Source organism: Apodemus sylvaticus, chromosome 16 (genome assembly GCF_947179515.1).
Source record: "Apodemus sylvaticus chromosome 16, mApoSyl1.1, whole genome shotgun sequence".
NCBI lineage: Eukaryota > Metazoa > Chordata > Mammalia > Rodentia > Muridae > Apodemus > Apodemus sylvaticus.
In genome coordinates, this window is record NC_067487.1 from 61797568 (window position 1) to 61815951 (window position 18384).

General features: G+C 44.8%; 1 protein-coding gene across 2 annotated transcripts in view; it reads right to left on the minus strand.

Moving 5' to 3' along the window:
- Positions 1-11034: 11034 nt before the first annotated feature.
- Positions 11035-18384, minus strand: part of Znf366 (zinc finger protein 366) — a 65784-nt gene continuing 58434 nt past the window's right edge. For both annotated transcript variants that reach the window (XM_052159490.1, XM_052159489.1), the window contains exon 5: positions 11035-15328. In XM_052159490.1, coding sequence (XP_052015450.1) covers positions 14790-15328 — 539 coding nt within the window. In that variant the 3' untranslated portion in view covers positions 11035-14789. The remainder of the gene's footprint in view (positions 15329-18384) is intronic.

Genomic DNA, 18384 nt, shown 5'->3' on the forward strand with positions numbered 1-18384 from the left:
CCAGTGCATCTGAAAGTATTCAAGAAGATACAAAAGATACAAAAAGATACAAAGTACACATCTGGGTCCCTGGTGCATCTTAAAGTATTCTAGAAGATACAAAGATAGAAATGATACGAAAAGATACAGAGAGCATATCTGTGGGCCTGTGCATCTTAAAATATTGAAGATCTTAGAATTCCAGTTGCAGATAGATAGCAGGCTCCCTGTTCATGATTGTCCAGGAGTTATCACATCTTTTACCCAGAGTCTATCTACCATGCTTCTCACCTAACTTCTGACACTTCACTACTAACTTCCTGGGGACTTCCCTGTACTCATTGAACAGAAGCACAGAGACAACACCTAAAGATGGTCCATGCAAGTCACATAAACTAGAATAACTCCATTTCAACATTCTGTCAGTGTGTCCCACATAGACATGGTGATAAATGTTCCCACTTACTGTGGCAAGGCACAGAGAGATAACCAAGGAAAGAAAGGTCTGGTATTTGCTCTTCAGGAGCTGAGAACCAACCCAATCCACTACTTGGGATGCAGAAGAGCTGAGTCTGTTATCTAGCTTTTCTCCCTGCCTGCCATGGTTCCAGTTATCAGAAGAGAAATTGTCAGAAAATGTCTACCTTGAGGTAGACATTGTGGTAGGCTCTGCCTGTCCTTTGTGCAGTGATGTAAAACTGCCCAGCATGAGAAGAAGCCATTGACTGTGAGAAATGGATTTCTCTTCTTGTCATATATTTCTCCAATTCTGAGTGGTTTTTGTTTGCTTTGATAAGAAGTGTGTAATTCTCTGTTTAAGTGACTTTCAAACTACTTTGACCAGAACCAACAATAAGAAAACCTTGGACAACTTAATTCATCTCCATCCTCATACATCAAACTCAGACCTCATCAAGAGCACTTGGCTTCACTGTGTATGACATATTTCTGGCATTTTCTACTGAGGTCTATTTTGTTTTGCAAAACCATTGCTCTCAACCCACTTGATTTTATGGTCCATTAATGACTGTTTCAAAAACATTGCTATTTATGCCACCCACAGGCCTGACAGATCATCCAGGTGCTTGCCTGTGTAATAAAAACCTTAAAAGCCTCCGCTCTCTGCCTGCTAAATTTGCTCTTCCTTTGAGAGTTAAGAGTTCCTCTGCCCAAAGTGTCCCAAATGCACAGGAATCAACATATACCCAAGGCTTTCTCCGTCCAAGCTGCAGCAATGTGCTGTCATTGGGTGCTGGGGGTGTCCGCAAGTGCACCTGGCAATGACATTCTACTTGATGGTCTGTCACAGCTGGGGGAGCTTGCCCTGCAGAGGCCCTTTGATGCCGCTTGAAAGAAAGGAATGAATGCAAATTCTAGCCAGAAGTCCATGCTGCGCAGCTGGCTGGGCTCATAACAGAAGGAGACTTATGTCACTGTCACTCAGAGGAGTGATCTGCTTCAGGGAGAGGTCTTGGGGCATGAAGTCAAAGGAGAAGGCGAGAAAGATTCAGACAGACCTGTGTGGATTCTTTCTTCTCTATGCTTACACCACGGGAATCCTACACTTGGGATTAAGTAAGAAAAGACTCAACTGTCCATCAACAGATAAGTGGGTGAAGGAAAGATGTTACGGACATAGGATGGAACATTCTTCAGCCATGGAGAACGGAAGGGGGTTGTGGCTTGGGGTACCTACCACACAGGCGAACCTTAAGAATATTATGCTAAGTAAACCATGCCAGACACAAAGATCATGTTGTATGACTTATATTAGGAGAGGTGGGTATCCAGGCTGTTCAAAGCTGGAGTTAGAAGTAGAATAAAATAGAATAACAACTTAGCCAAGGGGGAAAGGAAGCCAGGACTTAGTGTTAGCTTTGTGGACTGTTGTGGTTGGACTTCACTGTCAATTTGATGGGACTTAGAATCATATCTTCTGAATCCTCCCATTCTAGAGGATTTTTTTTTCCTCAGCAAACCCTCTCCAGCAGGCCAGATGGTATTCAAGGTATCAATGGCAGATGGGAATACAGTTTGGAACCTTTGGCAGATCTCCGTATATGGATCACAGCGGAGGCCTGTGGCTTTTAGAGAAAGGCCCTGCTGTCATCTGCAGACAATTATCACCCTTTGAGAAACATATCTTGGCCTTCCATTGGGCATTAGCAGAAACTGGATGCTTGACAATGTGCTACCAAATTACTATATAATCTGAGCTGCCAATCACATGCTAGGTGTTATTTGACACACCACATGCACAGCAGCAATCTTCATAAAATGGAAGTGGTCTGTATGGATCAAGAAAGAGGTTTCAGTGTCAGTGGGGATGATTGATGCAGACTAGGGTCTGCTGAACTGCTTTCCCGTGATGGACGTGGGAAGCGTACTAAGATCCTGTGGACACGGATCGGTTATTTTTCTCATTTCTGTGACCAAACACCTGGCAAAGAGCAATTTAACAGAGAAAGGGTTTACTCTGGCTTATAGTTTAAGACTACTGTAGGTCATGGTGGAGACGGTATCACAGTGGAACTGGAGGTCCTTCACAGTATCCATAGTCAGGACAAAGTCAAAACAGAGATAAATGCTATCAGTTGGCTTGCTTTTTTGTTTCCATTTCCTTTTCATTCAGACCTAGACCCAAGGCCATGAGTGGAGACCCCCACAGAGCGTTGGCCTTACATTCTCAGTTAGACCCCATCAAAAGCAGCCTCAAGACAAATCTGGGAAGGCTGCGTCCAAGGTGATTTTTAAATATAGTCAAGTTATCAATGAAAATTAGTCATCACGGGACATGTCTTGGAGACATCAGGCCCTTCAGTTAAAGTCAATGGAAACCGCAGAGTTCTGTCTAGGCATGATGATAAAGGGCTGAGACCCTTCAGGAATGAAGGTGTGGGTCACTCCTCAGGGTACATGGTGAAGCTGCTAAGGTGCTTGTTAAGGAGAAGAGAATATGGAGTGGGCAGTAAAGAGTCATTATAAATGCTCGCTAGGGACTCAGGACCAGTTACAGAAACAAGGAGTGTAATTGTCGTGGTTCTCGTTTGTTAGGGAGATGTTTGTGCATATTTACTATATTACACATACAAGTCTCCATTTCCTGCCTCTCCTATTCCTCTGTCAGACAACCCAATACTGACAGAGTCAGCACCAGCAGCTACCTGTTGTTAAATCTAGATACTTATATATAAACTATGGGATATTAAAATATAAGCTTTCCTTAAGGGACTTTGTTATCTGTTCTGAGAGAATTAGCACAGCTTCAGTTTGTGATAGGATAGTTCTCTTAGCTTAGGTGGACTCATGACCTCGTTGTGTGGCTTCAGGATCTGGCATGGTATAAGGAGACAGGGGTGGGTGTCAGGTCTCTAAGGAGTAGACTTGTGAAAGTTGCTTTCCATTGTCAACTTGGCAGTTTTTAGGATCACATAGGAGCCACACCTCTGAGCTTGTGTTTGCAGAGAAGATTAACTCAGGAGGAAGACCTATTCTGAAGGTGAGCAGCGCCTTCTGAGGGCAACCCAACTATGAGGAGGTCCAGGGGAAAGGCAGCACGTGCTTGCTTTTGTCAATTTTTTTCTGAATAAGAGCGTCTACCATTATAATCATTATCCACCATTATCCACAGACATCACATTACCCCCCTTTCAGCCTTCCAACATAAACTTGAAATAAGTGATTCCAAAGGGCTTCCAGCCTACCAACATTGGATTGGGTCCACTGAGGCACCGACTGAGGGGCTACTGGTCTCTCAGCCTCCAGTGTGCAGATAGATAGTCTTGCAGTACCTCACTCCTGTTATTTAATGCAATTCAATGTCCTCTCTGTCTTTCTCTGATTGTCCCTCTATCTCTGTCTCTCCGTATGTCTCTTTCTCTCTCTGTCTTTCTTGGACTGTCTGTCTTTTTCAGACTGTTTCTCTGCTTTTTTGTCTCTCTCTGTCTCTGCCTCTGTCTGTCTGTCCGTCTCTTTCTCAGACTGTCTGTCTGTCTTTCTTGGACTTACCATCTCAGTCTCTGTCTCCCTTTCTCTCTCCCTCCCTCAGTTCTGTTCCTTTAGAGAGCTCTGCTTACTAGATAGTTACAAAGTTTTTCTTTAGGATGATACAATTTTCCTGGCAATGAATAGAGGTGATAGTTATATGATGTTGTTAGAATGTATTTAATTCCAGTAAACTTTTCACTCAAAATGGTCAAGATGGTAAATGAAACATTCTGTGTAACTCAGTACAAATACATGGCAATACCTGTGATTATCATAATTATACTCACAGTGTTGCACCACCAACACCAGCTGTCTCCTGGTGGTACCTGTTTTCCACAGCACAGGACCAGGGGAAATGGATGGTCCAGTTTTGCCTGGCATTTAGATTACCTATCTTTCCCAACAGACTAAGTGAGATGGAAGCCATTGAGGTCATCTTCTTCCTGTTGATCTGGACCTGGGGATGGGGTTTCGATGCCGATGTCTGGCTTCCCACTTATGGTATAGATTTTCCTTGTGGAACAGGGAGATGGGACCTACCTCACTGGAATCATCTTCTATAATATTAAAGTGATAGGTGGGAAGCAGGCTCCCTGCTTCGTTCGTATAACCTCCCACTGTCTTACTGAGTTACTAAAGATTTTGTTGAGAAAACCATCTCTTATCTTGTCCTAAGCTCTCTGGCCAGTCACCAGATTTTGACTGAAGTATCTGCAAAGTTTTGCCTATTTTATTTGATGTCTGAGCTGTGCCAGTGTTTCCAGATTCCTCACGCCTCTATTCTGGGACATTTACCCCAACCATACCCTGGGAAGTGCCATTGCCACAGGCAGTTTCTAAAGTTCTGCATAACCTTGTCTCCATTTTTGCTTTTTCTTCCCATATGAAATTTCTGCTGCCAGAGAATTTATATTTCTATTTTTTCAAATGTTTATTTATTTATTTATTTATTTATTTTATGTAAATGAATGCACTGTCACTCTCTTCAGACAGACCAGAAGAGGGCATCGGATCTCATTATAGATGGCTGTGAGCCACCATGTGGTTGCTGGGGATTGAACTCAGGATCTTTGGAAGAGCAGTCAGTGCTCTTAACCGCTGAGCCATCTCTCCAGCCCTTCAAATGGTTTTTTTAAGTGTAAGAAAAGGCAGTTGGCTCAACCCTGTATAGATGACATCTGCAAAATGACAGCTGAGTGTTTTACATAGGATTCTGACTTGAATAGCCTGCCACTTTAAGTGCAGCCATTTTCTCCACTTGAGTTGCTAACAGTGGGAAGGTAAGCTATCCATATACCACAATAGGTAGCACAAGGATTTTCTCTGCAAGTCTAGAATGATTAATTGTGTTTTTACCTCATCTGTCCCCTCATTCCACACAAGGTTGGAGACAGTTTTACTCTTACCACTTTCTAGATGAAGAAACAAAATCATTTGCCAGCTTAATACGGTGAATCACTAACCTAGAAACCATAGCTTTGTGATTCTTCCACATGCCTCTTAATAAACCCATCTATTTTCCTTATAAAGACCATTTATTTATTAAGATCTACCATGTGAAGAGACTTACTGCATAGGCCACGCATCAGTTAAAAGGGAATCTACCTATGATGCCAGATCAGAGCCCCTCCCCCTCCATGGTCTCTATCATTTTATAGATAATTCAGCTAACCCCTCACCCTGTCACCTGCCTTGCCTAGGGGCACTGTGCAGAGGACGCACTTCAGCTTGGATGTGTTGTTCGAGTCAAGCTAAGAGGATGTTCTTGCATTTCTCTTATCAGGGAATAAAGATGGAGGGTGGAAGTCGGGGAGGTGTTAAGAGATGATGGACAAATGAGATCTTTGATTTGAGGTCATGGACCCTACGCCTTCCCTGACATAGAAATCCTCTTTGTCCCGTGCACCCCTGTGCAAATCACTCCGGTAGAGCATGACAATGCAGCAGACACACAAGGGCTTTTCCCACATCATACTCTAAACACAGCCGCTCTCCAGGGAACAGAAGAGAAACTTTTGGGCTTCCACTTCCCCTCCATTTGTTTGAAGGATCAAGAGAACACAGTCCTCTTTCAACAAAAATTAAAAAAGGAAAATCATGAAAAGAGCCAGCCTCTTTTTTCCTCTCCTTCCCCTTAATATATTGTTGCATCCAGGGAAGAGGAAGCCGTGAGGGCCACTGATACTGAGCCCCCAGGGATCCCACAAGGGTCACGCCCCAGCCACCACAGGGGCTTGTCTTCCTCCATTTGCAGAGGGAATTTATAGTGCTGGGTGTGGAAGTTGCTTTTGGCTCTGCACTGATGTGAAACAAAGAAAACACACAAAAAAGAAGTAAAAGAAATGCATGCATTTGTGTATGTGGTGTGTTGTGTGTGAATGTGTGTGTGGTGTATGTGTGTATGTGGTGTGTAGTATATCTATTCGTATATGTTGAGTGTATGCATGTGTGTGGGGGGTGGTATATGTCTGTGTGTGAAAGAACTGGGAGAGAGCGAGCAAGCAAGAGGGAGAGATGGAGAGGGAGAGGGAGAGGGAGAGGGAGAGGGAGAGGGAGAAAGATTCTAACAAAGCAGGTTGTGAACACATCTAGGTTTCCATGGGGCAGAGCGCTCTTAGATGCAAAGCTCTGGGGAAAGAGTTGATTAATCTTTAGCTATGTCCTGCTGGTCTCCACAGTCTGGCTCAGAACTATGTGTTCCTTAAGGGTGGAGACAAATTCCTTCCACATGTTTTTGTTTTTGGTTTCTTCCTAAAAGTGCTATCAAGGTGCCCAGGAACAATTGTCTCTGTGACTTGTAACATAACAGCACTGTGTTTATTCCTTACCTCACTAAGTAAGATGTGTGCTAGACCAAGTTTTTGCGTAGCTAGACTTTGGAGAGCTATTGTGTTAAATGAAAATGTATTTGGGTCATGAATTCTCTTTTAAGAATGAAAGTGCATTTTCATGCACTTGCTATATTGGCTGGATCAGAGGTAGCTTGGGGAGCCAGGGAGATAAAAGGGATTTTCCCAGCATCTCATGGTCTTAGGGCCTCAAACTCAATGCTCTGCCATCTCTTCCCACCACCCGTGCCTCTGCAATTCTTGCCCATTTCACTTTTTTACCAACTGAAATCTAGAAGAAAACAGATGGACTTAATTCTGTGCCATGCAGTACTTAGTAAGTGTGGCCTTCACCCACCAAGCAGAGTGCGTGGGCACCCTGGGGGTCACAGACACTAACTGATCCCTTTAGTCATTATGACAGGAGATGGACTTCACATTAAGGGATGAGAAAAGTATGCATTTTATTTGTCTGTGTGTGTGTGTGTGTGTGTGTATGTGTGTGTGCGTGCATGTATGTGAGCATACACACGTGTTTACATGTGCACACTTGTGAAGGTGATTGATTCATCATCAGGTGCTAGCCACCTTGGCTTGTTTTGAGACAGGGTTTGCTATTGGTCGCCTTGGAGCTTACCAAGTTGCCTGATCTGGCTGGCTGGCAAGCACAGGGCATCGACCCATCCCCGCCTCTCCTGCTCTAGGATTACAAGTGCTACCACATCCAGACTGCTGTGCCAGCCCTGCCCCGTGCATGGGCTTGGGGGCATCAAGCTTCAGTCTTCATGACTGCAAGGTGGGTGTTTTACTAACGGACGCGGCTATTAAATTTTCCTTAAGTATAAGTCAAAGGATCTCAGAGAGAGAGAGAGAGAGAGAGAGAGAGAGAGAGAGAGAGAGAGAGAGAGAGAGTCTTTCAGATACTTATTTATGTAGCTCAGGCTGCCATTGAATTCTCTTCATCCTGCCCTAGCCTCATAAGTTCTGGAATTACACATATGTGCAATTGTACCCATTTTAAAATTCTCTGTTATCATGTTATCCTAATATCACAGGATATTAAAGCTGACTCTTGAGTATCTCCCAGCATCCTTCTGGATACCTTCCAAACCATCTCTTATGTGATAACTCTTAGAAATCTGTCTAACTTCCGCCCCACGACTACCTGGCAACAGCCAGGCATGCCCCTCCCCACCGTTAGCCGGCAACAGCCAGGTAGGTCTGGCCCACTATAAAAGGGGATGCTTGGCCCCTCCTCTCTCTCTTATTCTCACACTCTCTTAGCTTCTCTCTTGGGCTCTTTCCTTCCCTCCTCCCCTCCCCCTCTCTCCACATGGTCATGGCTGGCCTCTGCTTCTCTACTCTCTCCCTCTCTCCACCTTTCTCTGCCTCTACTACCCTCTTAACTCCCCTCTCCATGCCCTGAATAAACTCTGTTCTCTCCTATACCATCCTGTGTCTGGTCCCTCAGGGGGAGGGGATGCTGAGGCATGGGCCCACTGAGGCATCCCCTTCCCCCACACCACTGTAGAACATATTCTTTACCTATTTCTTTTTTTATGAACACAACAATAACTAAAACAAGCTTCAAAACTGTGAATGTTATGTTCTTTGTTCCATAACTTTTTATTTCATCCTCATACTGTATCACTATCCCTGCCCTCTGGCCATGGCGTCCCTCTACCATGCTTCTTTATACTACAGGACCTCTGCCCATGTGGTAGACACTACCTAGAAAGCCCGTTCTTCCTTGTCCCATACTGTCTTTCCGTCCTTCAGTTTTCCAGTTAAATGTCATTTATTTAGAAGAGTAGTTGCTGATTTACTACTAATTATCTGTGATTTCATCACATGGCAGACATGGAACTGTAAACCAAAGTAAACCCTCTTATCCTTAAGATGCTCAGTCACTGCAGTGGTTATAATAATAATAATAATAATAATAATAATGGCCCCACAGGCTCATATATTTGAGTGCTTAGTCACTAAGGAGTGGCACTATTTGAAAGGATTAGAAGGATTAGGAGGTGTAGACTTGTTGGAGAAAACAAGTCACTGGGGATGGGCTCTCTCTCTCTCTCTCTCTCTCTCTCTCTCTCTCTCTCTCTCTCTGCCTGTGGATCAGGATGTAGCTCTCAGCTATTGCTCCAGCAACTGCATGCACGCCGCCATGCTTCCCACCGTGATGACAATGGACTAAACCTCTCACACTGTAAGCAAGCCCCCAGTGAAATGCTTTCTCTTGTAAGACTTGCCTTGGCCGTGGTGTCTCTTCACAGCGACACAACACTAAGACAGTCATGGTATTTTGTTACAGACATGAGAAAAGTAATATGGAACATTTTTTATCAAGTGGGGCTGCTGCTGGGAATATGTGGCTCTTAGACCTTTGGAACCATCTAGAAGAATGTAGAAGAATGGGTTAGAAAAGTCTCCAAATATTACTAGCAGAGATTCACCATTGTGGTAGGACTTAGGACTTTTAAGAATATTTGGAGAAAAGCAGAAAGAGGAGGCCCAGTTCATGAGGTTTCAGAGGGGTACAAAGACTATCCAGAAGTGAGGTATGGGCTTTCTTGCTAACAATGCAGTGGTATTCATTACCATCAGTCTAGGACAGTTATGAGGATGTATGTATGGATATGAATAAAGTAGGAAAACCTTGTGTTACATGCTAATACCTACCATGGGAGGGACATTCAGTAACAAAGCAGATCAAATGGCCTTTCCAGGGGACATCAGCTTCTGTCAATAGCTACTCAGTGCTGGAACAAAAGTACATTGCATGAAGCAGCCATGGGTACAGAGTTGGAGGGGGCCCTGCAGGCTTGGCACCCTGAACTGCACTGACCCTAAGGAATTGCTACCATTCCTGAATGGACCATATGTGAAGAGTGATGCCAAGCTCCCCACATGAGCCCACTGCTCAAGAAGAACAACCAATAATTTGATGACCGGGTCACCCTTCAACTCAAAGGGACAGCAGGAACAGACCCAGATTCCTTCTATAAGTTGTTCTTGTTGTAAGAACTTAGCCGCATGCACATCAGTTATGGAGTGTCTGTTCTGCTAGCACAGAACATCCCATACTGTCACATCAAACCATGAGCTTGACTTTACACAGTAAATGAAACCAAGATATGGGACCACATGTATCACAGATATGATACCCACGATTGAATGTCCCCCATAGTGCTTCTTAGAGGAAATGTGAGGGTTGGGTACCATTCTTCAGCTTATTTGTAGACCAAAGGCTTTTAAGGGTGTTACATACTCAGGAAGACTGAGTGTCCCAAGATGAGGAGTAGAAATAGATGTAGCCCCTCACTTTGGACCCTGACATGTTGCAGGTAAAGGAGCTGGAATTTTCTTTCTCCTTCCTCTTTTAAGATTCCCTCTAGATGAACAGCTTACCAGAACCTTCCGGAGGAGGTCCATGGAGCTCTATAAAGGGATCTGGAGTGATGCCAGAGATATAAAGAAGATGCCCCCAACTCTGGTTTTCCTCCAAGGAAGGACGTACAGCTGGCTGGCTTGGACAGAGCAGTTAGCAGACAGCCCCAGACACATACCCGGTGGGGTCAGTCCCAAATGCTGGGGTGTGCTCTTGTTAGGGCAGCCCACCTCTGGTGCTGAGTACAAGCTGAGAATAGCTGGAGTGATGTGGGTAGGAGAGACCTAGATGTTCCTTCCCAATCTGGTCCAGCCCCGCTGGCTGGAAGGTCTTTGCCCCAGCTTGGCTGAGCTGGACCAACTGGGGCTTAGAACTACACTGGAACCTTGTCTCTCCTTGCTATGTCTTTCATCTCTTCTTTTCACCTGTGTTAATCCTAAATAACGTCTTACCTACCAAATTGTCTTAGCATCTGCTTCCTGGAGAGCAAACCTACACTAGGTTTTGGGCTTTGAAGCAAGGAAAACCTTAGTAACTATGTATTTTGGTAGCCTCCTTTCCAGTTTTCAAGTACAGGCAAATAAGTAACACAGTTCTTTCAACTTTTTTTAAAAAAAACTTAAATTAACAAAGCACAGGTTATGTGCCATTTTTGGGTAAACTGTCTGGAAACAGGAAGTAACATTCACACCTTGGGTTACTAGGCACTTGAAGTTTTAGTTCTTTCCTGGCAAGCCCAAATGCTGTATTAAAAGCAACATTTGGTGCAATGTTGTCCAAATTGTGAAGGGTTTTAAATGTCAGCTTGGTTACATTTTGTTGCAACAAAGCAGAGAAAGATCATGATTCAAAGCATAATGTTAATATTTTATTGAATGTCTTTGGGGCTCAATAAATACAGAATACACAGTGATTGAGCTTTCTTCTGCAACTGCTTACATCCAGATAGACCCATTAGCTCGTTTTGGCTAGGGAAAGATTGGCTTAGTTGTAATGGCCAAAGGAATATCCAAGTTTAAAAAAACATAAAAGGATGAAAGAGGGATACAAATAAACTAAGGAGGACCATCGTAAGCCTGAGTAAAAATGGCAGGAGACAAATGTGCCACCAGGCTGGGTGGTTAGCCTGTTCAATGTGATGATGGCCCAAAGCCTGGGAAGCCAAAGTGATGGTGGTCCAAAGACTGAGCAGTCAAAGTGATGGTGGTCCAAAGGCTGGGAAGCCAAAGTGATGGTGGTCCAAAGGCTGGGAAGTCAAAGTGATGGTGGTCCAAAGGCTGGGAAGCCAAAGTGATGGTGGTCCAAAGGCTGGGAAGCCAAAGTGATGGTGGTCCAAAGGCTGGGAAGTCAAAGTGATGGTGGTCCAAAGGCTGGGAAGCACTTGGGTTTGACTCTTTTCAGAATTATATAAAGTAATGAAGGGTGTGACTTTGGAGTGCTGGTGACTTTGGATAATTTTATTTTTGGTTTTCTGAGGTGGGCTCCATGAGGATTTGTATTTAGTTAATCTGATCAAGGTTGGCCACACCTTTCCCAGTCTCCAGGAACCTGATCTCACTCCTTGGGATGCTTTTGAGAAGCCAAGGTCCAATCTAAAGGCCTCATTGGGATAATGTGTAAATGAGGGATGTTACCTCCTCTGCACATGAACCTGGGGGTGGCCTTAAATGCGGGTGAGTGTTGGGTTGTCCTTCAGGTTATAGCCTAGTAAGTCTTTCACACTGGGAAGTAAATGCCAGAGCCAGGCTCCGGGACATACTCCATGCTATGTTGCAGTTTCCCCTGGATCTTTCTTCTCTCTCCCTGAAATCTCACTCAGGATGCTAACACATGAGTGGTGGTACAGAAGAAGCCTACTGCTTTGAGTGGAATGGGCCAGGGAGCTGGCTATCTCCTTTTTTACCAACTCTGGAGGGGCCTATGATGGAACAACTAACTCTTCAAAAGACATTCACAAACCACCAATCTAGACAATCTCTCTCTGACACAACTGGTTCTTCAAACATTCCTACAAGATTTGTTTGGAATTGACTACATTCTACTCCTCTAGGTTTTCCTGGTTCCTTCTACTCCAGCAGGACACCCAGAAGTGCTTGGAAATGTGTGTGACTGTGATCAGACACAGCACATGCGCCTCAATCCTGTATTCATGGACGAAGCTTCCCAAACACTTTTATCGAAGACACCACAAAACTCCATTCACAGTGAATAGAAGGGATCTTGCCCATCTGAAGACCTCAACAATTCTTTGTCCTGAGTTGCTCTGGTGACCATAGAAACCCAGGGAAATCTCCCCACCATCCATCATTTTTGCAGGTGTTATGACCCAGAGATGAGCACAGCTGGAAGTAGGAAACACAAAAGCCTTTTGTCCTTCACTGGGGTAGTCATGACAAAGAAAGGAATTTTAGGACGTAGTAGGAGTAACGCTAAGAGCTTGTCCACACACATGGGTGAATGGCGGAGACCAGGCCAGCCTCCGGGAGAGGCAGCTCAGCGGGCAGGGAAAGCTACATCCAGTGGTAAGACCTAGACTGGGTCTTTTAGACATATGGACTGGGAATTTGGGAGGAGAGGAAGCAAGGTGGTCCCAGAACCTGACTTAACCAAGAATGTTGACACTGTCAACCAGAAGGCAAGTTTTACAGAGACACCGTCTAGAACCTACCATGAGTCAGTGACATGAGCACAGCCCCATGCAGCACTGCTTTCCATGGCAGCAGGATCTAAGAAGGCCAGCCCACTAAGCCCAGCATATCCATCATAATTCTCACAGTACGCTGCAACAGCAGTTGACACATCTGGGTACGAGTAAGAGTCATCATAGGCTAGCTGTGAATCTTTCAACACACTAAGTAGCTACAAACATCACAGACATTGTCTTCTAGTACACACACACACACACACACACACACACACGTATATTTGCAGTGTGTGGACATGTGTGTGTATGTGTGTGTGTGAGAGAGAGAGTGTGTGTGTGTATGAGTGTGTGTGTATATGTATGGTGTGTATGTATGGTGTGTGTATGGTGTATAGGTGTGTCTGTGTGGTTTGTGTTTATGGTATTATGTGTGTACATGTGTACAGTGTGTGTGTATGGTATGTGTGTATGTGTGCAGTAGTTGTGTGGTGTGTATGTATGGTATATGCATGTACAATGTGTATATGGTGTATGTGTGGTGTGATGGCCGGATATGAGTGTTGTATGTGGTATGTGTATATGTATGGTGTGTGTGTGGGTATGTATCCTTGGGAGGATGACAGAACAAGAATGAAGACCTAAGTCAGCACTGTAGTTCCAGGTCTCCTGTCTGCCATTTCACTAAAATTTCATCTAAAGACAGAATCAAAGCTATGTCTGAACAGTGGGAAGTCCCAGGAGACAGAACTGGGTGAGGACTACCTGAGACCGGTGCGCTTCTTTTTCAAGAGGCACCTAGAGGTGATTTGGAAACTCCCAGTGGTGGGCCCCACTCCAGGCGGATTAACCCAGAACCTCACAGGGCTTCACTTACTTCTCTATCTTTTGTCTTTAAGAGAAAGTTTGACCTTGTAATCCAGGCTGGTTTCAAACACCAGGCCATCCTCCTGCCTCAGCCTCCCTAGTGCTGGAATTACAGTTGTGAGCTACCGTGCTTAGCTGCATCAGTGTTTTCTAAAGGATCTGCCGGATCAGTCTCACATGCTACCAGCTCTCAGAGGATATAGCTCAGGTCTTGCCTATGGCGATGAGCCGGCAATCACTCCTCTACCTAAATAAGTCAGAGTTTGTTTCAGGGAGCAGCCTTGAACCCCATTTCATAGCCCAAGTTCCACTGCTCACTCTGAAAGGAAATTCTCCTTTCAGTTGCATCATGGGGCATGAGGCCCAGAGCAAGGTGAGGGATCTCTTCTTGCGGAGGGGTTGGGTCTAAAGAGCTGGGACCCCCAAGCGTTATTCAGATGCCTTCAGGGGTGCCCCAAATGTCCCATTGACCAATAAAACTGAAGCAGAAGAGAGGATAACAACCAGGTGTGTGAGCATTATCTGGTTCTGTCTTAGTCAAAATGCATCATCTTCTTCTGAAACCCAACCTCACGTTTGCAGGAACTCCTTGAGCCTTCCAAACAGCTCATCTCTCTTACATCACTTCCTGTGTTTCTATTATTTGATAGAGGCTAAATTTTTATATATACAGCTACTAATATTTACATCTATGATACTGTAACCTTCATAAATGCCACTAAATAAGTCACTAATTAAGATAACACGAGCACCACAGTCTTGCAACTAGAAAGCTGTTTGCATCACTGCATGTTAGGAGACAAGTGTCTAAAAGCACCTTGAGGTTCAGCTTGCAGTTAGATATCTGGAAGAATGCACAGTTCATCATGTGGGTGATGTGTAAAACGACCAAAGGCCCTCTGCACACATATGAAGTTGCCAAGTGCCCAAGGACCGACCTGAGAAGCGTGTGCGTTACCCATGCATCTAGTCTGAGCCATTTGTAAAGATTGGCACCACTCTCCCCTCTGCAGCAAATGACAGTTCCCATGGAAAGCTATATAGTTGAACTGCTTAGATATTCGTTTCCAAATGTAATTTTAAAGCCATTCACTTAGATACCCAAAAGGACTGCTTGCTTTTCCATTTTCCTCTCCAGTAATTCTTTTAGACCTTCATCTCTGTGCTTGAAGTATAAATAATCAGAAAACGAGGGGCCCTGCTCGCCACTTTGCACCAGCCCGCTGCCCAGGCGCTCGTCTCTGATGGTGCAGTCGTCCATGTCTCTGCCCTCCTCGTGGTCCTCTCTACTGTCCTCCTGCTGCTCTTCCAGAGCATCCGGATCCCTGCATCCTTCTCCGGGGCTCTGCAGGGCCTGCTCCTGCTTGGTGGACAGATCCTCGGGCGTGCAGACCTGCTGGCTCTCCCGGGCCAGGCTGGGACTATAGGGCTCCACTTCGTAGCAGTTGTCCTCTTCACCGGCCTCCCCCTCGTCCCCCTCCTGGCAGAGGCAGCCCTGTGTGCTGTCCACGTCGGACTGGAACATCGGCCCCTTCGCACTGCGCTTCTGAGAGAGGTCAAACGGCTCCTCCTGCTCCAGATTCCTCAGCACACCAGTGGACTGCGCAAGGACGAGTCGTCCCCTACCCAGACCTGCAGGACCAGAGCAGAATGTATGTGTCTGAGAAAAGTCGTGCCCCAGGTCCTTCAGGCATTCTGATTGTTCATTTTAAAAACAGGGCGAGGGAAGGTGGGAGGGGGAAATAGTTCCCAGCAAGGACTTGGGCATGGGAAGCTTGTAATCCATAGAACTCTTTAAGGCAAACTTGGCAACGAGTGCCCCAACTTAGCATGTCTCTGCTGAGAATTTAAAATATGAAAAGTGCCGGGTGGTGGTGGCCCACGACTTTAATCCCAGCACTTGGGAGGCAGAGGCAGGTGGATTTCTGAGTTCGAGGCCAGCCTGGTCTACAGAGTGAGTTCCAGGACAGCCAGGGCTACCCAGAGAAACCCTGTCTCGAAAAACCAATAAATAGATAAATAGATAGATAGATAGATAGATAGATAGATAGATAGATAGATAGATAGATAGAAAGATAGATAGATAAAAGATAGATAGATAGATAGATAGATAGATAGATAGATAGATAGATGGAAAGAAAGAAAGATAGATAGATAAAAAGATAGATAGATAGATAGATAGATAGATAGATAGATAGATAGATAGATAGATAGATAGATAGATAGATAAAAATATAATATGAAAAGTAAGGGGAGTGGTAGGGACACAGATTATGTATGAAATTTTTTTATTATACTAAAAATGAAAAAAATAGTATCTAAATTGTGGTTTAAACACATAAATGGAACTACACAAGGAACTATAACTGCATGACAAAAATGCCTACATACACGACAATACATACATGCATTCTCTGTATATTCTAAGTTAAAATCTCTCTTCCTCCCTCCCCCACCTCTTTATGTTAATTCTTCCCTTTTTTATTCCTTATCAAAACTGTCCAAAAGGATGTAGGTTCAGAATTCAAAACTGATGAACTCTGAACGGACGACTGCTCTTTCTCTTCACTTCTCAAATATTTCTCATTTTCTTTTCACAAGAGAACATTTAGTCCTCAATAAATATCGAGGTCTCAGATAAATAAAGCCACAGCAAAGATAGTTCATCTTCAAACAAAGACAAAACAAACCCAAGCAACTCCACAGCCTGTGGTCCCTATGCACAGAGCAGAGGTTCTCTGAAGAGCTCACAAAATCCCTGACCATGATCCTGACCTGAAGTCCCTGCAATGGGCAGGGTGATCTGGGGCGGAGCGGGGAGGGGGGAGGGGGAGGAGAAGGGGGGAGAGGGGAGGGGAAGGGGGAGGGGGGGAGGGGGAGGGGGGTCCTTTCACTTCCAGTTTGGGCCTACAAGCATGGGAAGTATTGGGTTTAGGGATTAGCAGTAGGCACAAACTGGGGCTCATTTCATCTGGAGTTCAAGGCCTCTGCCTGTGGTGACCCAAACCAGACTCTTAGGCACAGCAGGGACACTGAGGCTTTGAGAAACAGGAAGGGAGGTGTCCAGGATACAGCAGGTGGCAGGCAGTGGTGGGAGAGAAGAAAGGAAGGGTTGGGGCCCTGAGGGACAATAATGCCTGCTGTCCATAGCTTTAATCTTGACAGGGGCCAAAAGGAATCTTTTCATCTTTCTAATGATTTTTTTTTTTGAGAAAAAAAATATAGACGAAACCACTAAAATTGTTGAAAATCTGATAAGCTTTTTTTTTTTTTCAAAGCGATCCTCTGATACACTCTCCCCGTCCCACAGTGTGACAGAGCCACAATGTGCCTGCTAGGATGTGAGCATCACTGTGGGGTAACTCACAGTGACCGCACTGGGTTTCCAAGGGCGGCTTCTTCTTGTCATGGTTTGTTACATGTGATGAAGCAAACTCTACTTTCAGAAAAATCCAGACCTTGCTTTGGTCGACCAGAGTCAATAAACGATTAAAGAGAAAAGGAATCTCAAGGAAACACTCTCTTTTTTAGCCAGTCTTTCTTTCTTTCTTTCTTTCTTTTCTTTCTTTCTTTCTTTATTTTTTTTTTATTTTTTTATTTTTTGTTTTTTTGGATTTTTTTTTTCCCCGAGACAGGGTTTCTCTATGTAGCCCTGGCTGTCCTGGAACTCACTCTGTAGACCAGGCTGGCCTCAAACTCAGAAATCCGCCTGCCTCTGCCTCCCAGAGTGCTGGGATTACAGGCGTGCACCACCACTGCCCGGCTTAGTCAGTACTTCTTAAAGGTTTTTGCATAAACTCGTTTGTAGTGATTGTAGTTGTCTGTGAGCCTGCAGTCACCATGAACTCAGAGGCATTATGGAATCTCCCCAATCTATGCTTATTTTGGTTTTTGTTGTGTGCTCAGACATGGGTTTAATAAATGTTTACACCCATCCACCTCACTTCCAGCAGGAAATGCAAACACGCCAGCCAGGGTTTGGACTGGGAAGGAGAGCGAATGTAGGCTTGACTCAGAGATACATCAGCAGAGATGTATTTGCAGTGGACCATGTTGCACTTTCTGTTCACACAAGGGCAGCTTTCCTATTGCCCCAGATCCCACGTGAACATGGGTTTGTGTCTCTCCCCCTGAGTCTTGACTGAACTAATGAAAACCTCTTGCTTATTGAATCTCCTTAGCTCCAGGCCCTTGTCAGTGAAGACTTTATGTCCCAGGTCCCCTGAGTACAGCAGGCTACTTAATCACCTCCTCAGCTAGCCCTGCAAAAACAAACATCAAAACAAAACAAATATACAAACAAAGACAAGGAATGCAAACACACACACACACACAGACGTAGACACACACAGACACACACACACACACACACCTGTTGATGCAAAGACAAAGCAGGGGAGTGAGAAAGAGCACCTGGACCCTCTAGGTCTGTGTGCAGAGAGCGAAGACAGTCACACGCAGTGTTTACAAAATGACATCAACAACGTTTTGACCATTAAGATGGTGACAGCTCACAGCAGCCTCCTCAGTCACTGCTCCCAAGTCCCTGCAGAGCCTGACCTCAGTTTGTGTCTGAGGAGACCTTGCAGGTGTCACATAAAGTGCCTGTGGCAAGCAGACGTTTGCAGGCAGCGCTGGGACTCTAACGTTGGGTTTTCTGAGCTAAGGAGATTCAATAAGCAAGAGGT